The sequence below is a fragment of the Leuciscus leuciscus genome (assembly GCF_965113295.1).
Source record: "Leuciscus leuciscus genome assembly, chromosome: 7".
NCBI lineage: Eukaryota > Metazoa > Chordata > Actinopteri > Cypriniformes > Leuciscidae > Leuciscus > Leuciscus leuciscus.
The window spans coordinates 5,711,712-5,736,030 of NC_138731.1; the positions used below are offsets into that span (position 1 = coordinate 5,711,712).

The window sequence follows — 24,319 nt, forward strand, 5'->3', positions numbered from 1 at the left end:
TCGGTTGTTTAATCTTTCTATAGGCTATTTTATGATGAAAATGAGTTTGTTGTATTTTAGATCGACCTCAAATTTAAATGATTATTGTCAAAAGATAGCAGAAGGTTTACAATGCTTCCTTATCACTAGTCTGTTAAAACAATACAACATTAGTCTGTTAGTTAATGAGCTTGCGTAGTCTGTATGTTTGATGTAACGTGTGAATCCACGTCTCAGTTGTCTAATATTGGCTACATGCTCCATTAAGTGAAGTGATCCAGTCAGTGTTTGGGTGTATTATATGTGTTTACTGCAAGCAGAGTGAACCTGTTTTTCCAGCATCATGTTTAGAATATCAGTGGTTTTGCTTCAGGACTCAAGCAGTCAAGTGCTAAAGTAGTTTGCCATTCAAAAATGGCCTTAAAATCAAACATTAAATTAATATTAGGCTAGAACCATATGAGTCCAACAATACAATAATTAAGTTATTTATTCGTTTTCAAATGGTTGTAGCCTCCATGAACATTGATCTCTGATATTTAGAAATAATATTTGAGTTTACATTGTCAAATAGACTACATGTGGTCCCTTCATTCTTGAATATTTGGTTATATGTGCTTGATTTGAGGATGAGGGAATGTTAATATCTGCCGGAAAACTTCTACCACCTGACATGAATTTGTGCTAAAGGACTGTAAAGTTTTTCTGAATTCAGATCCGCATACTAGAAAACTGTGCCGATAAGTTTTTTGTGTCGTCTGATCCGGCTCGTTCCAGGCTCACATTCCTAATCATTCATATAATCAGCTCTGATCCACTTTCACTGTGTCCTGCTTTAAATACTGTAATAGCTTTTGACCTCAGTTGCTTGACAGCAGGTTTTATTGTACCATATATTTCTCCAGTGTCTACAATGTTTGTCTTCTGAGTCCTCCACCTAACGAGAACAACCGATCCCTCACGAGGAAACGAGTTGTTACATGTCATCTTCTCTCAGTTTTGGTTTCTGTCCCTCTGTTCTTCTCCTCTTCTGGTTTGTCTGTGGGGTTTTCTCCTGTGTAATGTCTTCGGCTGCCATGCTGATGTAATTCCTCTCACAGCACTTAATTCCCAAACCCAATAAAATGTTAATATTCACCTTTAGTTGCGCCCACATGTTTTTATTCCAGTGCTTTGAACCTAATATGGTTATTTATAATGAACATTTCCATGAACAGACTCTTTGAGGTGTACTTTTAACAGATACACACCTTGAAAATGAACAGTCTTTCTCTTTTGGGAAAACAGAGCAAAAATATTGATGACTCATCCTGCACTCGGGACTGATCATTTCCTCTGACATCACCACACTTTCTGTCTTCATGGTTGCTTTTTTTTTTGATTGACATGGTTTGGACAAACTTGACTGAATTTGGTTTTTATGACTTTAACCATGTTAAGAAAATGTGTGTTTGAGCAGTTTTAACTGAAAGCAATATATCTTAAAATATTTCAGTGCCATTGTTTTGTTTCAAGATGCACCAGTAATATTTTTTTCTAAGGCACATTTATAAAAGCTATAGATGTCCTAATTGAACTAAGGTCTAATCCTGATTTAATCTAGGGTAAGTGTACCCATTAAGCCCACCAAAATCTAAGTCTGGTAAGTTTTTTCATAGATATTGACATAGTTTATAAGAAAAATAATTTGTTAAAATGCAAGATTTATCTCTCATTTGAAAATGTATGAATTAGTTGATGTACATTTTAGAATAAAAAATTAAGATAGGCCTAATTTAGGAATAAAGTCAGAAGTAATGGCATTTGGCACCATTTAAGCCCGCATGTGTCCACATCATCATTGATTCACAAAATATACAAATTAATTGATTTTAAAGTAGTAAAGCATCAATATATTTATTCAGTGACAGGGAAGTATTAGCTTAGAGTCCTGGGTGGGCTCGAAATCTTTCAATTTAAAGGAAAATTATATAAAATGATAAAGTATTATTTGTTCATACACAAAAAAACAATACATTTATCTCTTATCTGACATAAAATCAATGTAGTTACCAAAGAAATGGCTGAAAATTGCAGAAATGTGTTGATTTCTGAAGAGTCCCGAAACACTGAAGTTTTGGGGTGACTCTGTGTGAGGTCCCCTGAGACAGCTTGCACATGGGTGGGGCTAACTCAACATTGCCAAATGGGTATGCAATAAAAATGCCAGGGAAGTAACAAATCACTGGATTGGTTAAAATAATAAGCAGCATAAAATATTATTTTCTCTTTTTTTTTTTTGACTTCAGAGTTTAAAGTGGGCTTAAAGGGGGTACATTGGCTTTATGGGTACACTTACCCAGCCCTTTCTGTAAACCCAGGCTTAAATGATTTTGGTTTGTCTTTTGATCTGAGGGCTTATAGCTTTTAAAAATGGCAAACTTTAAATGTCAAAGTGACATTCATAAATCTGAGGTAAAATAAATAAAGTGGTTTCTTTTAAAGGGGTATAATGCCCTTTTCACAAGATGTAAAATAAGTCTCTGATGTCCCCAGAGTGTGTGTGTGAAATTTTAGCTCCAAATACCCCACAGATATTCTTATATAGCATGTTAAAGTTGTCATTTTTTGAGGGTGAGCAAAAACGCACAGTTTTGTGTCTGGCCCTTTAAATGCAAATAAGTTGCTGCTCCCGGCACAGGGGGCGGAGCTTCAAGAGCTTGTGTCCTTTTACCTCACACAGACATGCACTGAAAACTTCAAATACTTTTAGCCTTTTATGTTCAAACTAAAGTCAGAAAGATGGAGAGACTCAAGAAGAAGTGACGACATGTAGACAACATTTCTGAATGGTTAGTTGGTGAATTTATGTAGCTGATGCGTAGTTATCTTCTAGTCATTGATTAGCATATTCTGTCTTAATAATCTATAAATTGCGTTCCCGGGGGCGGTGTTTATGTACATTTTGATGTCACTAACCCGGGAGGAATGTGGTGTAGTCTCTACCAGTCATTTGTTGTAGTCCTTAAAAGCAATTTCTTTAAAAGCAAATATCTCCCTTTGCTTTGAACTTTGAGTGTCGTAACTTTGCAGATTTTGTTTATGCTCAAACAGCAACATTACACACTAACTAAAGTTAGAAAAGTGAAATCATATTCAACCACCCCTTTAACTTAGATATCACATTGACACTTTGGAATTGTTTTTATTAGGGATGCACCGATAACGAAAATTGTCCGATACCGATAATTCCTTATGTTTGAAAGCCGATAACCGATATTGGCTGATAAATCTAAATCCAAATTTTATATAATTTATATAATTGAGAACCTGATTACAAAAAGAAATGTCTCAGCATTAAAAGCCATGTCCCATACGCACAATTATAATGTTCTCATTATGATTATTTTGTAGCCGATATGACAGACACATGTTGCAATAAACTGTATTCCCATTTTTGAAGTGATTCAAATCATATTTCAAGCAATTCAAAACCATCATGGTGAACATCTGAAGTGTCTCAGCTGAAGGAAATAATCCATTATTTATTGGCTTTCATATATCGGACAAATGTTCTTATCAGGTCGATAACGACAACATTAAAAATGAACATTATCTGCCGATACCGATATGGTGGTGGATATATTGTGGCCGTCTAATCTGTGTTTACTCTGTAGATTTTTCTGTCTTTTTTATGCCATTGTCAAAGACAAATTTATCAAAAAAAATATAGAGATAATAAAGTGTAAGGTAAATGCTTGAAATTACATTTACATTTAGTAATTTAGCAGACGCTTTTGTCCAAAGCGACTTACAAATGAGGACTAAGTTAAGCGAGTCATCGTGAAGAGGCAAAAACAACGCAAGAAGTGCTCAAAATACAAAGTTCATGCATTGCTCAGAGTAGCATAAGTCAGACAAGGGAGGATTAAAGGAAAGAATTTATTTTTATGAGGTTAAGTGCTCATGGAAGAGATGAGTTTTCAGAAGTCTTTTGAATGTTGTCAGGGATTCTGCATTCCGGATGAGGGTGGAGAGAGCGTTCCACCAGCATGGACCCGTGAATGAGAATGTTCTGGAAAGTGATTTTGTGGCTCTCTGTGATGGAACCACCAGCCGTCGCTCTTTGACCGATCGAAGGCTTCTGGTAGGGATGTAGACTCGTAGGAGTGAGTGAAAGTAGGAGGGAGCTGAGCCTGTGATAGATCTGTAAGCAAGCGTCAATGCCTTGAACTTGATGTGAGCAGTGAGAGGTAGCCAGTGCAGAGAGATGAACAGAGGAGTGACGTGGGCCCTCTTGGGCTCGTTGAAGACAAGACGAGCTGCAGCGTTCTGGATCATTTGTAGAGGTTTAGTTGCACATGATGGAAGTCCAGCCAGAAGAGCATTGCAGTAATCAAGCCTAGAAATGACCAGGGCCTGGACGAGAAGTTGTGTTGCAACTTAATTTGCAACTGCGAATTAGTTTTCTATACAAACAAACATTGTGCCTAAATATAACATTTTTTCACCTAATAAAAACTGTTTTAAATAGATGAGCTAAACAGAGCAGTGAAGGAAAAAAACAAGCAAAGTGTCTGTCAATGAAACAGTATTGTTTAAAAAGCATCCCAGGATGCTTTGCGTTGGTGGCGACTATATGCTGACAAAATATAGTTTTGTGATCACTTGCATTTATATCATAGTTTTGATGACTGTACTTGTATTCTATAATGTGTAGATGCACACTGATACTGTATACGTGATCATACTGTTCCCTCAGTGTTTCCCTGAATATGTGATCTCTCGTGTCTTCTTGTCTCAGTGGCGTTCAGCGAGGGCCGTGTGGTGAAGGTGCCGGTCAGTCCTCTGATGCATGTCGAGGGACAGGCCGTCTCCATCCGCTGCAATGTGTCCGACTACCAGGGGCACCGGGACCAGGATTTCGAGTGGTCCATGATCCAGTCCGATGATAAATCACTCAATCTCATCTCCACCTTTGACGATAGCTTCATAGACCCCACAGTGAGGGACCGGGTCAACAGCGGGGACATCAGTTATAAGAAGCTGGGAGATAATTCAGTGGAGCTCAGGTTCAAGAAGGTGCGAGCGACAGACAGCGGTGTGTATCGCTGCAGCACCCCGAGCACAGACTCCGTCATCAGCGGGAACTACCACGCCGATGTGGAGCTCAAAGGTGAGTCAAGCCTGCGTTTACCACACACCTCTGGCTTTACCACACTCCTCTGGCTTTACCACACTCCTCTGGCTTTACCACACTCCTCTGGCTTTACCACACTCCTCTGGCTTTACCACACTCCTCTGGCTTTACCACACACCTCTGGCTTTACCGCACACCTCTGGCTTTACCGCACTCCTCTTGCTTTACCGCACTCCTCTTGCTTTACCGCACTCCTCTGGCTTTACCGCACTCCTCTGGCTTTACAACACTCCTCTGGCTTTACCACACACCTCTGGCTTTACAACACTCCTCTTGCTTTACCGCACTCCTCTGGCTTTACCGCACTCCTCTTGCTTTACCGCACTCCTCTTGCTTTACCGCACTCCTCTGGCTTTACCGCACACCTCTGGCTTTACCGCACTCCTCTTGCTTTACCGCACTCCTCTGGCTTTACCGCACTCCTCTGGCTTTACAACACTCCTCTGGCTTTACCACACACCTCTGGCTTTACAACACTCCTCTTGCTTTACCGCACTCCTCTGGCTTTACCGCACTCCTCTTGCTTTACCGCACTCCTCTTGCTTTACCGCACTCCTCTGGCTTTACCGCACACCTCTGGCTTTACCGCACTCCTCTTGCTTTACCGCACTCCTCTGGCTTTACCGCACTCCTCTGGCTTTACCGCACTCCTCTGGCTTTACCACACACCTCTGGCTTTACCGCACTCCTCTGGCTTTACCGCACTCCTCTGGCTTTACCGCACACCTCTGGCTTTACCACACACCTCTGGCTTTACCACACTCCTCTGGCTTTACCGCATAGGCCTGTCGCGATAGTCAAGATAATCAATTAATCGCACGATAAAAAAAATTCGCTTGATAATTTTTCCGGCCGCGATAATTCCATTTGCATGTTTGTTTGTTTTCCTCGTCTCTCTCTCTCTCTCTACCAAAGAGACTGGATGACCACTCTCGGTTCCTTAGCGTATAGGAGGAGTGAACCCTCTTGTCAGTTGCATGGTCTTTGTGTGGGGAGGCGGCGCCGCGACGCTTGTCAGTCACATGGTCTTTGTATGGGAAAGCGCCGGCGGGACTGCTTGCGGCGACTGCCGGGAGAGAGAAAAGACGCTAGTTGTGAGTTGGAGGGGAAGAAAAAGATGGAATTGGTTTCAAAGCCAAACGCGACAGCGAGCCCGATCTCATGAAAATACGTATCTATACCACAAATGTTATTTCTCGTGCCATTTATATGCCAAAAATTGTTTTTGCGTGCATATGAAACGCACTTTATGGCGTGTAATGCGCACGCACTCCTCACCCCTAATCCTAACCAAGTATTTTCAGTGCGTAGCATACACGCAATAAAGTGCGTCTCCGTCTTCCCGACAGTAAGTTACACAATCACTCGGGCGTTTGTTTAGTCGACAAAGTAACAGGAGGACAGTGCAAAATGGTGTGATATGGCCTGTTGAGGCTTTTTTTAATTTGTTAAACAGCTAGTTAAATTAAACAGCAGAGGTGTATCCTAACCGCCTAACATAAACCAAACCAAACTGAGTTGATAAAAGTAGAAAGCTGAAATGATTAGTCCAGTTTTAAGAACCCAAGTGCAGTTCATTTACAAATAATCAAAACATGATCAAACATAAAACAATGGCATGAACTCAAAACATGGACTAGACTAGAACGCTCACCAACAGTGGTTACACTGACAATACTTGAAACAATGAACCAATGTCAACACAGAAGACATGGCAGGATCACATGACTAAAACAGGGGATCACATGACAGACATGAACCAAGAACATGAAACAAAACCAAATCATGGCAAAAGCAGGCTAATCTATATGAGAAATATCTGTTTCCCCCTTTCCCCAGTGGAGCAGTTTATTGAACCCTTAAACAAACAAAAAAAGTTTGCATATGTGTTTGAGTATCATAGTTGGTACATAGGAACAAACATCAGGCTTTTATGGGTCATGTCATATAATATATAGAATATAGAGGAAAAAAACTGCTCAGTTTTATTTAGAGGCCCAAACTGAGCAACGATATGCAAATTTGTGCTGATAAACCTGTTTATATGGATCAAAAGTACGATAAAAGTCTGATGCAGTTGGGTTGCAAAGTTTCCAGACACTTTCCAGAACTTTCCAGGATTGTTTGGAAACTTTTGGAAATGTTCAGCCCCAATGCAACCCTAGATGCTTGTCATGTTAAATCAATAATATCTTCGTAACAGTACAGCTTATACTGACATAAAATCATGAAATATCAGTCATCACTCTATATCTGCCAATAATGTGTTAGTAATATGAAATTTAATGCTTAGTTTTATGATCAATCTCTGTAGTTTTAAAACAATGCACTGCCATACAGTAATGATTGAGAGATGAACAAATAAACCTTCCTCTAAAGCCTGATGATCATATTTGATCTAATAAATGATGGATAATCAAGTAAAGCTGCTTCAGTAAGTGTTCATCTTGAAATATTACTAACAATATCAAAGTTATTCTAGCGTTTCCTTGATAAAATCAGAGCAGATTTGACACAGAAAGACTCGTGAAACTCGAGCTGAAGGAGGACGTGTGTACAGTTATACTGAAGAGTTTTACTGGGTAAAACAGTGTGAAATATCAGTCAGAGACAGAAACTCTGGAGGACGACAGCTTCTTTAGCAATTAGAAATGTGTGTATCAAATAAGATACAGTAGTCTTCATAGGGTTGATCTCAATGAATCTCAAAATTTGAGATGACTGATATTTGCCTATTTCGTAAATTCCATTAACTTTGTGTTAAATAACTTTAACCAGTTTCATTTGATCTCACGAACTACATTTTTTCAATGTTAAATATTCAAGCTGAGGATGAGATGAACAGATGACGTTGAGACAGTTTCGATCATCATTGAGAGTCCTGTAGCGTGTCAGATACTGTAGGCTTTACATGTTTAAACTAGAAGTGTGAAGGAATGCGATTCGCTGCGAGGCTTGAAGTGTCACAGAAATACAAAGGCGTATTCTTTGTTCTGCTGAATAGAGAGAAAGTCTGTGGAGCTCTGAAGCTTTTTTTTAAGATGATGTGCTGATTTTATCACTCCTTTCCATTTCTAGAGATGGAGAAATGAACTCCTCATCGGCACCAACAAAGACAAATAACAGCTCTACTTTATAAAACATATAATTCTAACTGGAGTCTTTTTGTCTTTCTTAAAGAAATAGTTCACCCTAAAATAAAATTAAACAGCTTTATTTACTCGCTCACTTTGCTGTAACTTGGAGTCTCTAAGCGATATGCTGTTATTTTTGTAAATGTAAGTTGAGGAATCTAGCTATTTTCAACAGTTTGACACTGTAATAGTACAATATAATAGTCTACATTAACTTCTACATCCCGAAGCCACTTGATAGCCTTGTGTGATGATTACTGATTACACAAATCTTCTGCTACGTCTGACTGATACTGCGTTATCTGTAGGTGTTCTGGGTCAGTAAATGACATAATCGTCACGTCTAAGTGAACATTCCCTTTCATTAGTAGATTTAGAGATAGAGAAGAGCGTTCAGGAAGCCGTCACCATCAGGAATTTCCCTAAAACTTTAACTAAAAGAGACGATGACACTGACAGACACAGAGCGTGAGAGAGGTCAAGGGTCAAACGCTAACCGCCTCTTAGCAAGCAGCTCTTTAGCCTGTGCTGAGGTGCTAGGAACCACAGTTTAGCAGAACAATATAAACTTGAGTCGAAAGTGTGAGGAGACGAGTGATATTAACCGAAATGTTCTTTTCTCTGAAAGTGTTCAGTCTGTTGTTCGTGTGATGATGAGTTTAGGAGATCAGAATGAAAGTCTTCTTGTTTCTGTATGTTAATGAGGAGGACGTTCAGTATAGAGAGTGACGAGAGACCTGGCAACTAACTGTGATTTATGTGTTTCAATGTTCATCTGAAAGAGATGCAGAATCAGTGAAAGATGCAGTTCTCCATCCACATATAAAATGAACAATAAACTATATTTCTAATCATTTTCTTGAAGATATTTGTTTTGGCCTGAAAAGAAGTTGAGATCAGAAAGATTCTTCTCATCAAGGCTGCATTTATTTAAACAAATATGGAGTAAAAACAGTAAAACTGTGAAATATTATTTCCATTTAAAATAACTTGAAATACCTCTATATTCTATGTGTATATATATATACAGTAAAGTGTAATTTATTACACATCATTACTCCAGTCTTCATGGTCACATGATCCTTCAGAAATCAGTCTAATATGATGATTTGCTGCTCAAGAAACAGTGTAATCTCAGATGTTTTTCCTTCATCATGTCCCAGTAATGTTGTATGTGTGCTGATTCCAGCTGTCATGTTACAGGTGAAGTGTGTTATTTCTGCAGCAACACTGGCAACAAACGAAATTACAATTTTGAGGAGCCAGACAGGGTCGAAAATAACATGTTCTAAGCCAAAAATGTTAGATTGGTGTGTGATTATCTGTTTGTCCTTGCAATGGCAGACAGGTGGTGTATTGAAAACAATATTTATGCATGTCTGGTGGCGTGGAAATCACACACTTCACCTTTAAAAACACACTCCTCCTCCCCCGCCTGCTTTAAAGGGATACTTCACCGTTTTTTCATATTAAACTATGTTATTCCCTTAACTAAGACGAGTTGATACATACCTCTATCGTCTCAGTGCGTGCACTAAATCCCTCTGTCTTGCGGCGAAACTTTGTTAGCCCAGTTCATTTAATATGGGCCAAGCAGAGAAGATACCAAACACCTCCACGTTTTCCCTATTTAAATACAGTTACTCGCGAAGTGTAACTCGACCTAGGACGGTGACACAAAACAAAACGTTGCGCTTTTCTAAGCGTGTAAAATGGATAACTATTTTGTATGGCGGAATACCATAGCAAGTGCTTGTAAGCACTTCGACTTGGCGCAGTAATATCTTCACTCCGTTGCTACTAGCACAACACGGTAGTAATTCGCTAGCCTGCTAACGCGCCACCCGTGCGCTCAGCTATTTTTATTTATTTATTTGTCTCTCGCGCGCTCGCGCCTTTGAGTTCATAAAAGCTCAGGTGAGTAAGAATCACTCAACAAACACGGTGAGTAATGTCTTGTCCTGTTATTATCATGCGTCGCGTCTGAATGCGTTGTTGTTTTTGGAGCTCTATCGATTTGATTTATAATTCTTGATTTTTCTCGCTGCCTGCTGTGAGTGTGTTTGCTTCGGAGCTGTAAGCTCCGTCTTAGCCTCGTATTTCCTTGTTTTGAACCATCATTTACTACAATTTCTAGTTGTTTATATTACTAACGTTACTAAATACAGCTTACCCAACCCTGACGCATAACACGCTAGTAATTCGCTAGCCTGTTAACGCGCCACCCTTGCGCTCAGCTATTTTTATTTATTTATTTTCTCTCGCGCCTTTGAGTTCATAAAAGCTCAGGTGAATAAGAAACACTCAACAAACACGGTGAATAATGTCTTGTCCTGTCATTATCATGCGTTGCGTCTGAATGCGTTGTTGTTTTTGGAGCTCTATCGATTTGATTTATAATTCTTGATTTTTCTCTTTAAACCCGCTTACAACGAACATTTTCTACTCTTCCTCACTGAGAAGCACTACTGCTCAAACCTCATTGTTACAACGCGGACTGTTGAGCAGACGCGTCTCAAGCCTATTAGTGATCCAACGCTGCATACTCTTAAAGGTTACGTCCGTGGATCACGGCTGAACGCGTCTTCTCCACACTCACTTATAAACAAACACTTTTTTTTCGCCTATCGTGCGTCTACTCTACACCCCTACCACTAAAAAACCTCATAGTTACAACGCGGACTGTTGAGCAGACGCGTCTCAAGCCTATTAGTGATCCAACGCTGCATACTCTTAAAGGTTACGTCCGTGGATCACGGCTGAACGCGTCTTCTCCACACTCATTTACAAACAAACTTATAATATAAATTAGTATTAATATTGATAGCATCACTGGTAGCTTCGTTGCTAACTCACTGTCCATCTGTTAAAATGGCGAATATATCAGATGTAAGTAGTCTACCGCTTGGTGCAGGTGAGGACACATTTGAGCTTCACGCACTGCAGTCTGAGCTGGAAGCTGTTGAGAAACAGATCCACAACCTTTTATTGAGACAGGCCGAGCTGAGAGACCGGTGTTTGGCTCTTGAAACATCACGCGCCGACGCACACAAATCAGTGTTTAACGTTACTAACCCGCTGACTCCGACCGCGTCTACTCCGTGCGTTCCTCAGCATCGGTCGCAATCAGCCATGGTCTCGTTCACTCCGGCTCCAACACGCCACCACGAAGCCTGGGTGGTTCCGCAGCGGAAGACGCGAGTCAGGTTTAGACCAAGACTTTCTCCGACCCTCCCGGTTTTCGAGTTATCGACACAAAACCGCTTCTCCCCTCTACGCGAAACAGAACGCGATGCTGTGATCATCGGCGATTCCATCGTTCGGCACGTACACGCTACGTTAGGTACAAGTAAGGTGCAAAGTCACTGCTTCCCTGGTGCTCGTGTTTCTGAAATCGCTGCTCGCGTTCCCGAGATCCTGAACGGTGACGAGCGCGTCGGAACTGTGGTCCTGCACGCGGGAGTGAACGACATCAGGCTGCGCCAGACGGAGATTCTGAAGAAAGACTTCAGGAATCTAATCGATACGGTACACAGCACATCGCCTGAAACAACGATCATTGTGTCAGGACCGCTTCCCACGTACCGACTAGGGCATGAAAAGTTCAGCAGATTATTTGCGCTAAATGAATGGTTAATGTCATGGTGCAATGAGCAGAAACTGCTCTTTGTAAATAATTGGAATCTGTTTTGGGAGCGTCCTAGGCTTTTTCGTGCTGATGGCTTACACCCAAGCAGATTCGGAGCGGATCTTCTGTCAGATAACATCTCCAAAATGTTAAATACCCTTTGACTAGTAACCAAAAGTCCAAATCATAGTCTCTGCTGCACCAATTCAACTGATATAAATACTAGTGTAGAACATTGCATAGAAACCGTGTCTATTCCTCGTTTAGTGAGATCAAATAATAAATCTAATGCAGGATCTAGGAAAAATCTAATTGTTATTAAAACAGAAAATGTTGCTATTAGTAAACAAAAACTATTTCTAAAGCTAGGTCTTCTAAACATTAGATCACTCACACCTAAGGCAGTTATTGTAAATGAAATAGTCACAGATAATAGCTTCGATGTACTTTGCCTTACTGAAACCTGGCTTAAACCAAATGATTATTTCGGTATTAATGAGTCTACTCCTCCTGGATACTGTTATAAGCATGAGCCCCGTCTGATTGGCCGTGGCGGAGGTGTTGCAACCATTTATAAAGATATTCTAAATGTTACTCAGAAAACGGGTTATAAGTTTATTTCATTTGAAGTACTTGTACTAAATGTTACGCTCTTAGATGTTAGAAAAACATCCCTATTATCTCTAGCCTTGGCTACCGTATATAGACCGCCAGGGCCTTACGCTGATTTCCTAAAAGAGTTTGCAGATTTTCTCTCAGACCTATTAGTCAATGTCGATAAAGCATTAATTGTTGGAGATTTTAACATACACGTAGATAATCCAAATGATGCGTTAGGAGCTGCGTTTACAGATTTATTAAATTCATTTGGGGTCAAGCAAAACGTCACCGGACCAACTCATCGTCTTAATCATACACTCGATTTAATTATATCACACGGAACCGATCCAACCGATATAGATATCATTCCACAAAGTGATGAAGTCACTGATCACTACATGGTAACTTGCATATTACGTACTGCTGTAATATGTCATGCGGCGTCGCGTTATCAACCAGGCAGAACAATCCTCCCATCCACCATAGATAATTTCTCAAATTGCTTATCTAATCTGTCTCAGCTGCCGCCTGAACCCAAACAAACAGATGAACTAGAAGAACTAACTAGCACTATGAGCACCATTCTCTCTAGAACATTGGATGTGGTTGCACCTATTAAATTAAAAAAGGTCAGAGAGAAAAATAAAGCACCATGGTATAACAATACTACGCATGTTTTAAAGAGAGAAACACGTATTTTAGAGCGTAAATGGAAACAAACTAATTTAGAGGTCTTTAGAATCGCGTGGAAAGACAGTATGTCACGTTATAAAAAGGCCCTAAAAGCTGCCAGGGCTGAGCACCTCCGCAAACTAATAGAAAACAACCAAAACAATCAAAGGTTTCTATTTAACACCGTGGCTAGACTAACAAATAAACAGACGTCACCCGAACAAAATATCCCGTTACAGTTCAGTAGTAATGATTTCATGAACTTCTTCACTGAGAAAATAGAAAGCATCAGAACCACAATTATAAACGTTCAATCTTCAATCGCGCCTTACAATTCAGCTTCAATTATCACCCCGAAAGAACAATTACAGTGCTTTACAACTATAGAACAAAAAGAGTTAAATAAACTTATCACTTCATCTAAAACAACAACATGTTTATTAGATCCTATACCAACTAAACTACTGAAAGAAGTGTTATCTGTAGTGGAAGAGCCTCTCCTCAATATTATTAACTCGTCTTTATCTTTAGGTCATGTTCCAAGAACATTTAAACTGGCAGTTATAAAACCTCTCATTAAGAAACCACAATTAGATCATAATAATCTAGCAAATTATAGACCCATTTCAAATCTTCCATTTATGTCTAAAATATTAGAAAAAGTGGTGTCCGCTCAACTGGGCTCTTTCTTGCAACAAAATGATATCTATGAAAAGTTTCAGTCTGGATTCAGACCGCATCATAGCACTGAAACTGCGCTCGTTAAAATCACAAATGATTTACTTTTAGCTTCTGACCAAGGCTGTATCTCAATACTAGTTTTACTTGATCTTAGTGCTGCGTTCGATACTATAGATCACACAATACTCTTAGATCGACTACAAAATTATACTGGTGTTCAAGGACAAGCACTAAGCTGGTTCAAATCATACCTATCTGACCGCTACCATTTTGTCTATTTAAATGGAGAAAAATCGATCATAACTCCAGTAAACTATGGAGTGCCGCAGGGATCTGTATTAGGCCCTCTGTTATTTTCAATATATATGATGCCACTTGGAAATATTATAAGGAAACATGGAATTAGTTTCCATTGTTATGCTGATGACACTCAAATATATATTTCATCACGGCCGGATGAAAACGCTACATTTTCCAAATTGACAGAGTGTGTTAAAGATATAAAAGATTGGATGACGCGTAATTTTCTTTTATTAAATCCAGACAAGACAGAGGTAATACTTATCGGTTCAAAAAACCGCCCACAAAACCTCGCACAATACAACTTTAACATCATAGGATGTCCTGTTACTTTATCCTCTACAGTAAAAGACCTGGGTGTTATACTCGATTGCAACCTGTCTTTTGAAAATCATATTTCTTATGTTACAAAAACAGCCTTTTTCCACCTTAGAAACATTGCTAAGCTACGTAATATGCTATCAGTTTCTGATGCAGAAAAGTTAGTTCATGCATTCATGACCTCGAGACTGGATTACTGTAATGCTTTATTAGCTGGTTGTCCTGCATCCTCAATAAACAAGCTACAGTTAGTCCAAAATGCCGCCGCTAGAGTTCTTACGAGATCAAGAAAATATGATCATATAACACCGATTTTATCATCACTGCATTGGTTACCTATAAAGTTCCGTATTAATTACAAGGTATTGCTACTGACTTATAAAGCCCTAAACGGCTTAGCTCCAGTCTATTTAACGGATCTTCTATCGCCCTATAATCCATCGCGCTCTTTGAGATCACTAAATTCAAGGCTTTTGGTCATACCTAGGATATCCAGAACCACCAAAGGAGGGAGAGCATTTTCACATTTGGCTCCAAAACTCTGGAATAGTCTTCCTGATACTGTTCGTTGCTCAGACTCGCTCTCCCAGTTTAAAACTAGATTAAAGTCGCATCTCTTCAGCCAGGCATTCATATAATCCTACAGTTCAAACTACAATCCGGCCTCTATCCAATGCCAGAGGAGAACTGGCCCCCGACTGAGCCTGGGTTCTCCCAAGGTTTTTTTTCTCCATTAAGGCACCTGATGGAGTTTTAGGACACCATTAGGTCACTTGATGGAGTTTTTCGGTTCCTTGCCACTGTTGCCTTTGGCTTGCTCAGTTGGGGATATTTTGGGGATATCTAATTTAATTTTATCAATCAATAAATTCCTCTTGAAACAAACTTTGTTGTATTATTTTAATTTAATACTGTGAAGCTGCTTTGATGCAATCTGTATTGTGAAAAGCGCTATACAAATAAACTTGACTTGACTAGAGGGAGCGGGGGCCGGTGAGAGGATTTTTCACGAGTGAAGATATTACTACGCCAAGTCGAAGTGCTTACAAGCACTTGCTATGGTATTCCGCCATACAAAATAGTTATCCATTTTACACGCTTAGAAAAGCGCAACGTTTTGTTTTGTGTCACCGTCCTAGGTCGAGTTACACTTCGCGAGTAACTGTATTTAAATAGGGAAAACGTGGAGGTGTTTGGTAGCTTCTCTGCTTGGCCCATATTAAATGAACTGGGCTAACAAAGTTTCGCCGCAAAACAGAGGGATTTAGTGCACGCACTGAGACGATAGAGGTATGTATCAACTCGTCTTAGTTAAGGGAATAACATAGTTTAATATGAAAAAACGGTGAAGTATCCCTTTAAAGGTGCAGTGTGTAAGTTTTAGCGACCCAACAGAAGTTACGATGGCCGACAGGAAGTGATGTCGTCGTCTGAGACAGCAGAGAGTAGCCAGTTAAACAATGAGGTTTCTTTACAAAGATAAATTAGGAAATTAGGTTTACTTAATTATTCAGTAAAACGATGTTATTGTGAATATTATTGTTACGTGTTCATCATTGTGTCAGTGTTTTATCCGCTGACTTTAGCTTTAGCTTCTTTACACGACGAAGAACAACATAGTGAAGAAACGTGTTTGTCCGTTCAGGGCCACCGTAGAAACATGTGGATGTAAGGGGACCCGCGGTGTGTGTAGAGAGAAATGCTCATTCTAAGCTAATAAAAACACAACGGTTCATTAAGTAAGGTCTTTATACACCACTGAACACATAGTTATGTATATGATATTGCGTTTCTGTAACAGATCCTCCTAAATATTACACACTGCACCTTTTAAAGTGTCCTCTGTTGTGTCCAGTGATCGGGGACAGTCTGAAGGTTTCTCCAGCCATTCCCAAGTCCACGGTGTCCGAGGGAGAATCCGTGGAGCTTCGGTGCAACACGACGCGGGGCTTCACAGAGCACACCTTCCTCTCTGTTAGCTGGTCCATCAAGAAAGAGAGCGGAATGTTGGAGGAAATCTTGACATTCGGGCCGGATGATAAGATCAAAGTAGGGAGCAACTACACGCAGCGCTACACAGACGGGGGGCTTCGCTTGGACCTTCGAGGAGGGGGATTTTACGGACTAGTCCTGAAGAGAGCGAAGCCGTCAGACCAAGGGGAGTATGTGTGTTCGGCCCAGGAGTGGGTGAGGCAGGGAGAAGGAGGAAGAAACTGGAGGAAGATTCTGGAGAAGTCTGAGGACATGGGGAAGGTTGTGGTTACGCCCACAGGTGAGTCCGGTCTCATTCTCTTCTCAGGCTGTAGTGTATGTGACTATGATTATGGGACTTGATCAATGAAACATTGGGAAACTGATGAGTCCTTTCCCTGCGACATGATTATGAGGTTATGAGTACGAAATATGAGTGTTCTCCATTTTTGATGACTTGAGATACTGAAGATGTGACGACATTTCCAGAAAGAAATGGCTATTTCTTATTTATTTTTTAATTCAGTGGCCTTGGTTCATAAAGTCCCCCTGTAGTTAATAATTGTATCCCTTAAAACTCATCTTTGATCACCAAAATTACATATTTAAACTTTTTTTTTTTCTTGAAAAAATATCTTGAATGTAACTCGACACCCTTGCCTCATTTGGTATACGTGGTTCTATGAATATGCAAATGAGCCCCGCCTCCACTCACTCACTCAGCTCAGAGATCCACTGGTTGACGATCACATGTTGATCTGATTGGTTACAAGGTAGTTTGTGACGTCAGAAACACCAGCGATTTCAAAGCGTGTGTTTGAGACTGTCTTTGGTTCACTGCAGTTTTAAGGAGAAAATACTTTTTTATGAATTTGCACATGGTTTGTCTAAAAGCATATTAAAAACACCACATAGACATATAAACAACATTTAAAAGCTGGATTTTCACCACAGGGGGACTTTAAGACATTGAGTTAAATACGGGGTTAAATAAACTAATAATCTAACTTTACAGAACAACTGTATGTCTCTGAAGAAACTCAAAACGTTTTAGTAGTTGGTAGTCGAGTATATTCAGGTAATTGAGCACACTTATCCAAAAAGTAACAGTAATCACACAAAAAATTTTTTTTTAAAGATACAATTCTGTCAAAACACTAAATAGATGTTTTGAATGAATGAATGAATGAGGCATTTATATAGCGCTTTCATATGTACTACTGTACACCCAAAGCGCTTTACAATCATATCAGGGGATCTCTCCTCAACCACCACCAGTGTGCAGCATCCACTTGGATGATGCGACGGCAGCCACAGTACAACGGCGCCAGTGCGCTCACCACACACCAGCTATAGGTGGAGAGAGGAGAGAGAGTGATAGAGCCAATTCAATGTAAGGGGATTATTAGGAGGCCATGATTGGTAAGGGCCAATGGGTGGAATGTGGCCAGGACACCGGGGTTACACCCCTACTCTTTACGAGAAATGCCATGGGATTTTTAATGACCACAGAGAGTCAGGACCTCGGTTTTACGTCTCATCCGAAAGACGGATTAACCCTTAATCCTGTAAATCTACGCATCCTCATAAATGCCCATGTTTGGACTAAACACTAAATTAAACCATGCAAGTGCAAGGCATTATGGGTATTCACCCTCAGTAATAGATGTAATAATATGAGACTTAAAGTGTTTCTAGCTTTATAAAAGCCAACTCGAGCTGTTTACACACAAATCCATTCCATATTGAATATCAAACAAATATTAATCCTGCAATTAAGTAAAGACTAGCTGTGATGGTTATAATGGTTTAAACTGTTCAAAAGGTTCGGGATCAAACTGAGCTACTCAATGTTCGACCGTCACCACTATGAAGTTCTCACTAGTGAAATGTGCACATTGCTGCTCATATTAAATTACATAAATTATGACTTTATTTCGTTTTTAAACATTAGATAGTTCCTTTAAAATAGAGAATGCTAGAAGAGAGACACAGCACAGCCTCACTCAGTATCAACACGAGACCTTTTAAACCATTTTGTGTGTTGCTTCTAATTAAACACATAAAGCTCAGATCTTTGCACTCGGCTATGTGTGTTTAGTGTGCAATATGCATTAGACAGTCAGTGAGCGTACGGAAGATTCGCCGTCTGAGACCGAGATCATAATAGTTGTCTGGGTTACACAAACTGCTACTTTAACTCTTTTTTAATTTATGCTGGGATTTGTAAGTGAAGTGATTGCCTGCAGACATCAGACCGGAGACAATGGCGCTTTCCGAGTCCCTGTTATTATGAAGCATTATGAACAATGATAGCGAAGTCTAAGGGATTTCTAGACTGTAGCTGTGACCTTTTATTAAAGCCCTCCTGCCTATCCGAGCTCTTTCATGAGGCTCTCGCTTCAGTAAAGTGCTCATTTAATCTGAAGTTATAAAGAGGCCTACAGAAATTGGCAATGACTAATCATATTCATATTCAGAGTCAGATTGTCTAAGGATGCCCAGAATATTGCACCAAAAAGTATCTATATAAAGTGATTGTTTTGTTCTGTATCTCTCACTCTTCTCTGACTGATTCCCATTCATTATCACGAGCACGTTCAGATGGCCTCATTCTTCTGGCGTGTCGATCACAGCATCTTAGATTTGGCTAGATACACTTCACTGACATCACAACATGCATGGAAAACAAACTGAGAGAGAACTTTAGATGATAGTTGCTGGCTTAAGTTTTTTTAATCTCACAGGATCAGAAACTCCCTCAGGGAACAGAAAGTCCCAAACACTTCCAGACAAGCAAACTTTCTCCCGACAGCATACTCTACTTGATGAGGTTCGATTCCCAGGGAAAGCAAGAACTGATAAGAATGTAAACGCGTACCTTGAAACGCAATGCGTCTGCCGAATGCATGAGTGTAAATGTAAAGTACTGTACCCTACTTCACCTCTCAACTATGTAACGTAACTAGATGTCGAGAGCAGGCAGTTTTACCAGTGGTGTGTGTGTGTGTGTGTGTGTGTGTGTGTTAGTGTTGCACGGTGTACCGATACTTCAAAAGTATTGCGATACTCGGAAATGAAAAACGTCACGATACCTAAATTTATCAGTATCGATACTAAAAAAAAAAAAAAAAAAACGCCTCCCTATGGACGTCTGTGTTTTTTTCCTGACGCACGCAGCAAAGAACCTGCCACTGTCAGTGTCATGTGACAAAACACTACAGCGAGATGGCTGCATGTGCGAGCACAAGTGGTCCACGACTCGTAGAAAAAGATGACGCGAGGAGTGACATATGGAAGTACGTTGCCTACCTTGCTCTGTTGCACGGTGCACCGATACTTCAAAAGTAAATTGGAAATTAAAAATGTCACGATTCCTTCATTTATTAGTATCGATACTTCTGAGAATGACCGCGTTCCAGATTTGTAAGGCCGGCGACACACTGGCTGCGTGTCGTGTCCGTTTTTATTTCGGCTCCCATGTTAACTGCCTGCGTGCAGTGTTGGGCAGTAGCGTCGCTACAAGTAGTGACGTTACTAGCTTAACTACATTTCTCAATAGCGTGGTGGTAGCGTCGCTGTTTTCTGAATCAAATAGCTTTTCAGTAGCTAAGCTCTTTTGTTGATCAAGTAGTGCGGTAGCGTCCACACAAGCTGAAGCTACATTTTCTGAAGCACAAGCTCAACTCGGGCGCCGCATGATTAACATCGCGCAACATCAGCATCACACGTGCACACGGAACGCACATGTAGGAAATCTTGTGAATTACGGCCGTTTCAGACCGCAAGCGCGAGCAGCGCGAATTGATTTCACACTAAAAGTGCCTAAAATGCGCATAATTTGCATACTATAGTGTGTTTTAACAAGAACTAGAGTAGGTTATGTCAGAAATCAGAAAGATTCAAAAATATTTATAGAAAATTTACCCATTTAAACTACTTTTTATAAATCAGTTTGGGCAGGGGCATAGCACCAGATGTTAGGCCCTGGTCACAGAACCAAGAGGTGGGCCTCTCACAACACCGCCGTCTATATCAATATATAGGCTATCAATATATCTTTGTGGGGCCCCCACTTCGCCAAGGGCCCCTGTTAATCTGTATCAGCGGGTCAAACTCAATGAAAAATCGGAATTGGCCTAGAAAATTGTAATCGGTGCATCTCTATAATCTTTCTGATTGGCTGGTATCAAACATGACCACATAATCTGATGTTCACCTAGATGTTTTATTTATATATTTGTACATTTGCCGTAGTATTGACGATGGGTTCAATAACACATCCTGCAAAAGAGGGGCCTTGGCCAGAATCTAGTGGTAATTTTTGTTTGCCATGTTGGTACTGTTTGGAGCAGGTCTTAATTATGTTGCTACTGTGGTTTGAGCTGAGTTGAGTTATAAATTAACTTGCAGTTAGTCCTGCAAATATGCCCAAGTCTAAATTGTGCATACCAAGGTTATTATATTTTTTTTATTTTTTTATTATAGTTATTCTATATTAGTTTTTATTTTAATATCTTTTTCAAATTTCCTATACATTTTTATGTTAGTTTCATTAATGGTTTTGTTAGTTTTAGTTTAGTTTTTATTTTGTGAACACATTTCTATTTAGTTTTTATATATTTAGTTTCAGTTTTAGTAATTATAGTTTAGCAGAGTTAACAGAACATTTCCAGTTAAAGACATTTCATTTCAGCAAAGTTTAATGTTTGCAGTTTACATTTAACTCTTGTGAAAACCTTTCAATAATAAAAATTAAATAATTGTTTGAGGATGAACAAAGAACCAAACAAATGCAACTAAAAAGTAAAAATTATATAATAATATAAAAAATGAAATCTTGTTAAACGTGGTGTATAAGAAAAAGATATGCGTATGATTATTATGATTATTCTTTAAGGTTATTTGAATTATTAATCCTTTCAAACATTATTCTTGTATTGATCCATTTATGCTTTCTGTGTATTGCATCGTTTAAAATCATATAATCATAGTTATACACGTATTCAAATGTTCTCTTCAGACCAGACATTTAGTATAGCCTACTTCTAAATAGCCTACGTTTATTTCTGGGCTATAGACATGCTATTTGTTTTTTCCGTTTTCTGCTCAGTGTGGTATCTTGTCTAATATGTGTGGTATAGGCCTATCTTGTTTAGGCTAGTTTCACATGAGATGGTTATCTTCTCATACCTGGAATTAAGGTACAGCTGTATTTGCATGAGGTGGAAATAGATTTGGGCCTTTCTGCTTCTTAGGGCTGGTTCACACAGTCGGTTTTGCTTTGAAAAACGGAAAAAATAGTTTTTCAGTGGGGAAAAAGAGAGGCACAGTAGGGGAAAAGCGCAAGGTCTCGATACGTGTCTTTTAAAAGTTGAACTTATTTTAACTATTTTAACTGCAGAAGACGCGAGACTCAAGCGCAACGGTCATACATTGAAAAATAAAGTGGCACAGTGGAAAAAAGTGATTTGCTGGTAGGCTTATTTAGGAGAGCTTATTAATTACGAAAACGATTATTTATTTTTGCGAATTATTATTTTGTTTCAGTTATTTTTTCAGTAACTATTGTTAGTTTCGTTTAGATTTAGTTTTTCATTAATGTTGAAATTTCAATTTTATTTCAGTTTCCGAAAATGTTTTTTGACCAATAGTTTTAGTCTTGGTTTCAGTTTTCGTTTATGAAAATAACCTTGGTGCATACCCAGGCAAACATGTTGTCGTGCATCTGGATACGTAGAACGTACAGATGAATAGCCTACACGCACACTCTCGACACCTGGTTTTGTTATTATGTGGATCACGTTTTTTGTTTGTTTGTTTGTTTTTGTTGCCAAATTGGTTTGGAGCAGTTGTTGAATAAACAATTGAACTGAACAATTATGCTTGCCTATCTGTTGAACTTACAGTTTTATTGATCACTGAGATAGCATTGATTTGGATTGAAGTTAGTTCAATATAAAAATGTAATTTAAAAAAATAGCTTAGATGTAGTGAACTACTTTTGCCATGTTCCTGTAGCTTAGCTTGTTACATTTTCCAGGGTGGTAGCTTCAGTGTAGTGAAGCTTCATTTAATGTAGAGTAACTGCTAGCTTAGCTCACTACATTTTCCAAGTAGCTTGCCCAACACTGCCTGCGTGACACACGGGTCTGGGCGCAGCTCGATCCGCGCGGAAAACGCGTGTATGCTAGAAATAGAACCGACGCCTATTTTTCACGCGACACGCAAGCCTGTTGGAAGCGTTTCCAGGCAAAATAGAATAGGAAAAGATGTTTCTATGTCATTTTGACATGAATACATATTAATAAATGAAATTTGATGTTTGAAAGTTTTGACAAATAGTTTTTAAATATTGCACCTCTCAATACAGAACTAATTATTCTGTAGCCTATTTTGCCGTCAACACTGCCGACGTTGTCTTTGCTGCTATATATTTATGTTTAACATGAAGTATAGGCCTTCCACAACTCTCTCCCCACATGTCAAATATATCACCAATGAGGCTTATCATGTTACCAATATTAAACATTGTTTAATATAATCGCTGTTCATATTTTTATTCAAAGTTCAGAATCAAGATAAAGCTCTTATGTTTCTTATGATAAATGAGATAATGCTGTTAAATTTTTTATTTTTTTTAACCTTGAATGTCATTGCTCTAATTTATTTTTTATATTTTGATATTTCATATTTCATATTTTGTTCAAATGTTTAATATATCTGCTGTTCATATGTTCATTTATTAGTGTGTTATATGATTAGAATGTTGTCCCGGTTTTAAAATAAAGCACAGCAATGATATTTGAGAGTGTTTCTCCCTTTTCAGGAAAAGTATCGAAAAAGTATCGAAATCGCAATACTTGACTTGGTATCGGTATCGAAACAATAATTTTGGTATCGTGACAACACTAGTGTGTGTTTTGTTTGCCATTGGCCCTGATGTTATCTCGGTTCCTGACCCTCTCACCGGCCTCCAGACGTGTGTGTGTGTGTGTGTTTGAGTTTTCCAGGCAAACAGAGTCTCTGCTGCTCAGTCGACTACACTTCACCCTTCACACATGAGCAGATCTCGTCACACTGCTTTAGAAAGCTGGATTTCATAATACCAAAACAAGTTTATTGACTTGTTTTAAAGTCTTCTGCATCACACACACTTCCGGTCAACAGCCGGATAATGTTTCCTATGGGAATATATGCCATTTATTCCTGTGATCAAAGCTGAATGTTCAGCATCATTACTCCAGTCTTCAGTGTCACATGATCCTTCTGAAATCACTCTAATATGATGATCTGATGATCAAGAAACATTTATTATTATTAATATTGTGCTGCTTAAGATTTAATACCTTTATTCAGCAAGGATGCATTAAATTGATCAAAAGTGACAGTAAAGACATTTATAATGTTACAAAAGATTATATTTCAGAGAAATGCTGTTGTTTTGAACTTTCTATTCACCAAATAATCTGGAAAAATAAGATGTATCACAGTTTCCACAGAAATATGAAGCAGCACGACTGTTTTCAACACTGATAATAATCATAACTGTTTCTTGAGCATCAAATCATCATATTAGAGTGATTTGTGAAGGATCATGTGACACTGAAGACTGGAGTAATGATGCTGAACATTCAGCTTTGATCACAGGAATAAATTACACTGCACTGTATATTCACATAGAAAACAGATGATTTACATTATAATACAGTTTTACTGTATTCTTTATCAAATAAGTGCAGCCTTGGTGAGCAGAAGAGACTTCTCTCAAAAACATTAAAAAGGAATCATACTATTTCCCTCTTCTGTCTGATAGTGTAACAGTGTCTCCGCATCACTGGAGCTGAGTCTAGT

The 24,319-nt window shown here is 39.1% G+C and overlaps 1 protein-coding gene across 1 annotated transcript in view; it reads left to right on the forward strand.

Annotated features, from left to right (window-relative positions):
* The window catches only part of ptgfrna (prostaglandin F2 receptor inhibitor a), a 48,988-nt gene that overhangs the window by 468 nt on the left and 24,201 nt on the right, over positions 1 to 24,319 (forward strand). Inside the window, exons 2-3 of the mRNA XM_082176125.1 lie at positions 4,763 to 5,134; positions 16,350 to 16,766. Coding sequence (XP_082032251.1) covers positions 4,763 to 5,134; positions 16,350 to 16,766 — 789 coding nt within the window. The remainder of the gene's footprint in view (positions 1 to 4,762; positions 5,135 to 16,349; positions 16,767 to 24,319) is intronic.